This window comes from Aquarana catesbeiana, linkage group LG09 (genome assembly GCF_042186555.1).
Source record: "Aquarana catesbeiana isolate 2022-GZ linkage group LG09, ASM4218655v1, whole genome shotgun sequence".
Classification (NCBI taxonomy): domain Eukaryota; kingdom Metazoa; phylum Chordata; class Amphibia; order Anura; family Ranidae; genus Aquarana; species Aquarana catesbeiana.
The window spans coordinates 215,264,139-215,269,019 of NC_133332.1; the positions used below are offsets into that span (position 1 = coordinate 215,264,139).

General features: G+C 41.3%; 1 protein-coding gene across 1 annotated transcript; it reads left to right on the forward strand.

The window, feature by feature from the left end:
• The first annotated feature begins 3,143 nt into the window (after positions 1-3,143).
• Positions 3,144-4,654, forward strand: LOC141108993 (beta-1,4-galactosyltransferase galt-1-like). Its single transcript, XM_073600950.1, has 2 exons — positions 3,144-3,188; positions 3,230-4,654. The coding sequence occupies exons 1-2, from the start codon at positions 3,144-3,146 to the stop codon at positions 4,652-4,654; spliced, it is 1,470 nt and encodes a 489-aa protein (XP_073457051.1).
• Positions 4,655-4,881: the final 227 nt, after the last annotated feature.

Below are 4,881 nucleotides of genomic sequence, written 5' to 3' on the forward strand. Positions count from 1 at the left end.
TGCACAATTGGTGGCTGACTAAATACTTTTTTTCCCCACTGTACAGCGCTCCTCTTGTGCTGGGCATTTTTGAGGGTCTCTTACCCTTAATTCCCTTACTTAATTTAATGCCCATAATGACTGGCCAGTCTTCTCTACGTGTACCTATACCCTCTTACCTCTAAACTACTTTATCTAGCAGATGTACTACGTATACCTGTGAACAGTACTATTCTTCCCTTTCTTATCTATAACACTCTGATGGACGGTAGACAGTGACAACATAACATATAACCACCAATCAATACAGTTCAATTAAGGGGAGTAAAATAGGTACCCTTTGTCCCGAAAATGCCTTACCGATCAAGGAAGTCTGATAACTCAAATGTAAGCTAAAGGCTTACCTCAGCCGGCTGATTATCAGAAATTCCTGGATCATCTCAAGCTCCTCGTTTCGGATTCTCAGGGTCACCTGCAAAACCCCTCCTCGCTAGCTCGCCACTTGACATTTTATAGATAGGCAACTCCTATCCTCATATTGATTAGTGGTTCCAACTTAATAATAACTATTGCAGTAGGGAACAGACACAAAAGATACGCTCAGCATCTTTCCAAATAACTGTTCTGCCTTATTATGACGCAATTGAAGGTTTTTATACACATGATTACGTAGGTATAACATTAATATTACAATTTTACGTTTATGGTAATAAGGGGCGTTACACAGGCTAATTCTAATCAGGACTCGAAAGAATGTAAACATGTACTGAAAACATTATTAGTGCTGTGTGCACAGTGAGGGCAGTGTGCAATACATATAAAATAGAATACAATTATATATAGAACTTACAAATATCCATTACATTTATTATAGCAAAAAGTAAAAAATATTGCTTTTTTTTCAAAATTGACGTTTTTTTTGTTTATAGCACAAAAAATAAAAACCACAGAGGTGATCAAATACCACTAAAAGAAAGCTCTATTTGTGGGGAAAAAAGGACATCAGTTTTGTTTGGGAGTCACGTTGCACGACCGCGCAATTGTCAGTTAAAGCGACGCAGTGCCGAATTGCAAAAAGTGCTCCGGTCTTTGGCCAGTCAAATGGTCCGAGGCTTAAGTGGTTAAATAGCCTTTTTAAATGTTTAAAATACATCTGTTTGGTTTACTGCTGCTGTATGTATTACAAGCTAGTTATAAAAGAAAAAAAGTTATGATCCAAATTCAGTTCTTAGATGATAGATGGACAGATAGATAGATAGATAGATAGATAGATAGATAGATAGATAGATAGATAGATAGATAGATAGATAGATACCGTATTTATCGGCGTATAACACGCGCCGGCGTCTAACACGCACCCCAAGTTGAGGAGGGAATTTTAAGGAAAAAAAACTTTTAGGAGGGAAGTTTAAGGAAAAAAAACTTACATTAAAATGCCCATCAATGCAGCCTTATCGTGTCTATCTGCAGCCTTTTCAGTGTCAGTGCAGCCTTGCCCCAGTGTCCATTGCAGCCTTGTCAGTGCAGCTTTGCCCCAGTGCAGCCTTGTCAGTGCAGCTTTGCCCCAGTGCAGCTTTGTAAGTGCAGCTTTGTCAGTGCAGCCTTGTCAGTGCAGGTTTGCCCTAGTGCAGCTTTGTCAGTGCAGGTTTGCCCCAGTGCAGCTTTGTCAGTGCAGGTTTTCCCCAGTGCAGCTTTGTCAGTGCAGGTTTTCCCCAGTGCAGCCTTGTCAGTGCAGCTTTGTTTACTCGCCGCCGATATACACAGCCATGTGTAGATTCAAATATGGTGCCGAGACAGCAGGGAATTCGTTGGAGCCGAGATACACATACCCGAGTGTTCTCGGCTTTTTTTTCGGAGCCGCTCACAGTCATTCCCAGACCTATGATGGACATAACACAGGTCCAATGGCGGGACTGGGTGTGACTGTGAGCGGCGGCGAAAAAAGCCGAGAACACTCGGGTATGTGTATCTCGGCTCTGACGAATCCCTGCAGTCTCGGCGCCATATTTGAATCTACACACGGCTGTGTATGTCTGCGGCGATCGCGGCAATTGCCGCAACCTTTCTGATCACACAAAATCGGCGGGGATCGGCCTATAACACGCACCCACGATTTTCCCCTGATTTTAAGGGGAAAAAAGTGCGTGTTATATGCCGATAAATACGGTAGATAGATAGATTTATTTATTTTATTTTCATAAGAATTGGAAACTTTGGCATTCCAAGTAACATAGCCAAGGCTATGGGGACTGAGGCTCTCCAGCTTATAATAACAGCTTGTAAAGGAGTACCATATGTGGCGTTTGACTTAAAGGCTTACCAAAAGCTTTTGCACTCTCCGGATCCGTTACAGTCCCTTGCTCTTTGCTGTCACATTGAAACATATTTTCCCAATGGCCTGAGCCCTTCTTCTTTTGAACTTTCGAGAACAATTGTTGGTTAAAGTATACGTCCAGCGCGGAAGGATTAGAACCCCTGTTAGGTTTTTAATGCTGTCCAGGGCTCACTCACTTTTTGTTCCAATGACAACAGTTTCACCAAACAGGAAGCTAAGGTTTACCTACAACAGTAACACAGGCAGAAATAAAAATACAGAACAGAATATTCAGCAATAACAAAAAAGGACCGAATGCGGGGTGTGACAGATAGGAGGCAGCAGCTCCATATGAGAAATTACAGATTTACTTGATCATGCTATGCAGATTTCACTTTTTGCTGCACTGGGGAACAGAGATGGAACATTTAGTGACTGCAGGAAGAAGAAAGTTGAAAAAAGGAGCAATAGTAGGGACTAAGGGAGGGGAATGGGAAAGAGGAGGAAGTATTCATTGAAATAAAAGGAGCATGACAGAGAATAGCTTCTGCACATGAGGGTGCAGTATGGCACACGGGTAGGGTTACCTCTGAGCAAGAAAAGGTAAATGTAGCACACACATCAGAAATGTTTCTGGAAGTGGGGTTATGACACATGAAGAAAGAAAATGCCAGCTCAGAAAATGTGGTTCCTCTGAATGATTGACGTTTATTTAATCCCCACCTATCTGATTTTGGATTAAAGGTCTGATATATCACCCACTACAGGAGGGGACTGGGCAGCACATAGCCCAAGCATTTGTCAGTGACCACACACAGTCTCGACTTTCAGAGCAAAGCAGTCATGTATAATGGGAGACAGTGCTAGTAGAGCAGAATCTTTGAAGTCTAGGAATGTAATGACTAACTCATTCTGCTTTTTTCATCCTTCCTTTAGACTGTGCATGTTTCATGGCATAGAGAAGGTAATGTGTCTTATCTCATCCTCCAGCCAGGAATGAAGCCATGTGCCTCCATCAAAAAACTTTGCAAAGTTTTCTCTCTCATTTTCTCAACCTTCACTGTATTGTATTTGATCTACATTGTGGTGTTGATGAAAATTACCATGCCCGGCAGCATTTCTACCTTCCCACTCCTAAGGTGGACAGAATCGGAAGAGCCAGTATGTAACCAAAATGTGACTCAGGACACTATCATCAAGGTCAAGAACAGTAGGACATACCTGATTGCGGCCTATTTGGACTTACAAAGTGGCAGAACTGTCCGCATCTTAGGAATCACCAACCGCTATGAACAGGATGTGTTGCTTTGTGACTTCTGTTTGTCAGGAACTAATAATACAACTCTTGTGGAGTTTCAGATCCATTCTGACCACTTTGATTTTCCTTATGGGACAACAGACCTTCTCTGCAAGCTACCTGATGAAAGGATTCCAGACTATATTTCCATCTACCAAATGGACGAGCCTTCACAAACTTTTCTAAAAATCCAGAACACTAAAATACAGGACCATGAGATACCTATTACATTTCGGTATGATTTTCTTGTATGTGTTTCCACCATGTTTGGCTCATACAACAACATTTTGCAGTTTATCCAGTCCATGGAAATGTACCAAATATTGGGGGCCAAGAAGGTGGTTATTTATCACACAGATTCCAGCCTACTCATGAAGAAAGTTTTGTCCTACTACAAGAAATTAAAATTAGTAGAACTTGTTCCATGGCCAATCACCTCTTTTTTAAATGTTTCTACTGGTTGGCATTACCCTGAGCATCCAGGAGATCTCCATTACTATGGTCAAACAGCAGCTTTAAATGACTGTATTTATCGAAACAGGTATAGAACCAAATATATTGCACTGACTGACATAGACGAGCTAATTTTACCCATCATGCACAAAGATTGGCCGGAAATGATTGACTCTCTTTTGAGGATTGATTCAACCACAAGCGTCTTTATCTTTGAAAATCATGTCTTTCCCACTACCTTACGAGACAAGACTAATTCTTTAACACCACCTGAATGGGCCTTCGTTCCGGGACTCAACATTCTCCAGCACGTTTATCGAGAGCCCAACAGACCTGCCGAAATCAACCCAACAAAGATGATACTGAATCCCAGGAATGTTGTACAGACCTCTGTCCATGTTCCTTTAGAATTTGTAGGAGAACAGTATGAGGTCTCTGGTGATATTGCTAAGCTCTGCCATTATCGACAGCCGAAGCAAAAAGATCTGTTAAAGAATCATCTCATCAAGGACAAAATCATGTCAAAATACGAAGCAGTTTTGGTGCAGAGGGTTAACCAGTTATTAACCAAGCTTAGATTGATAAAAAAAATAACAGCCAAGGACCAGTAGTCACTTTTGCTTCTTTGCGCTATAAAATTACAACTAGTTATTCATAGCAGGATTTAAATCTGGTCTGAAGAGCACAAAAACTGCAGCTATAGATGTATATTGATTGCGTTCATCGCCTCCCAAGAGGAAAGATGCATTTGCTAAGTGCCTCTAACTTCAAAGTCAATATTTTTATTGCCAGTAATGGGCTTTTAAGTCTTTTGGGAAAAGGCTATGAGGTAGCTATT

What these genes read in the sequence shown, in the direction of transcription:
- LOC141108993 (XM_073600950.1), top strand. Translation starts at nt 3,144, where the DNA reads ATGGGAGACAGTGCTAGTAGAGCAGAATCTTTGAAGTCTAGGAAT. An exon ending in AATCTTTGAAGTCTAGGAAT is followed by an intron (nt 3,189 to 3,229) that starts GTAATGACTAAC and finishes TCCTTCCTTTAG; the next exon opens with ACTGTGCATGTTTCATGGCA.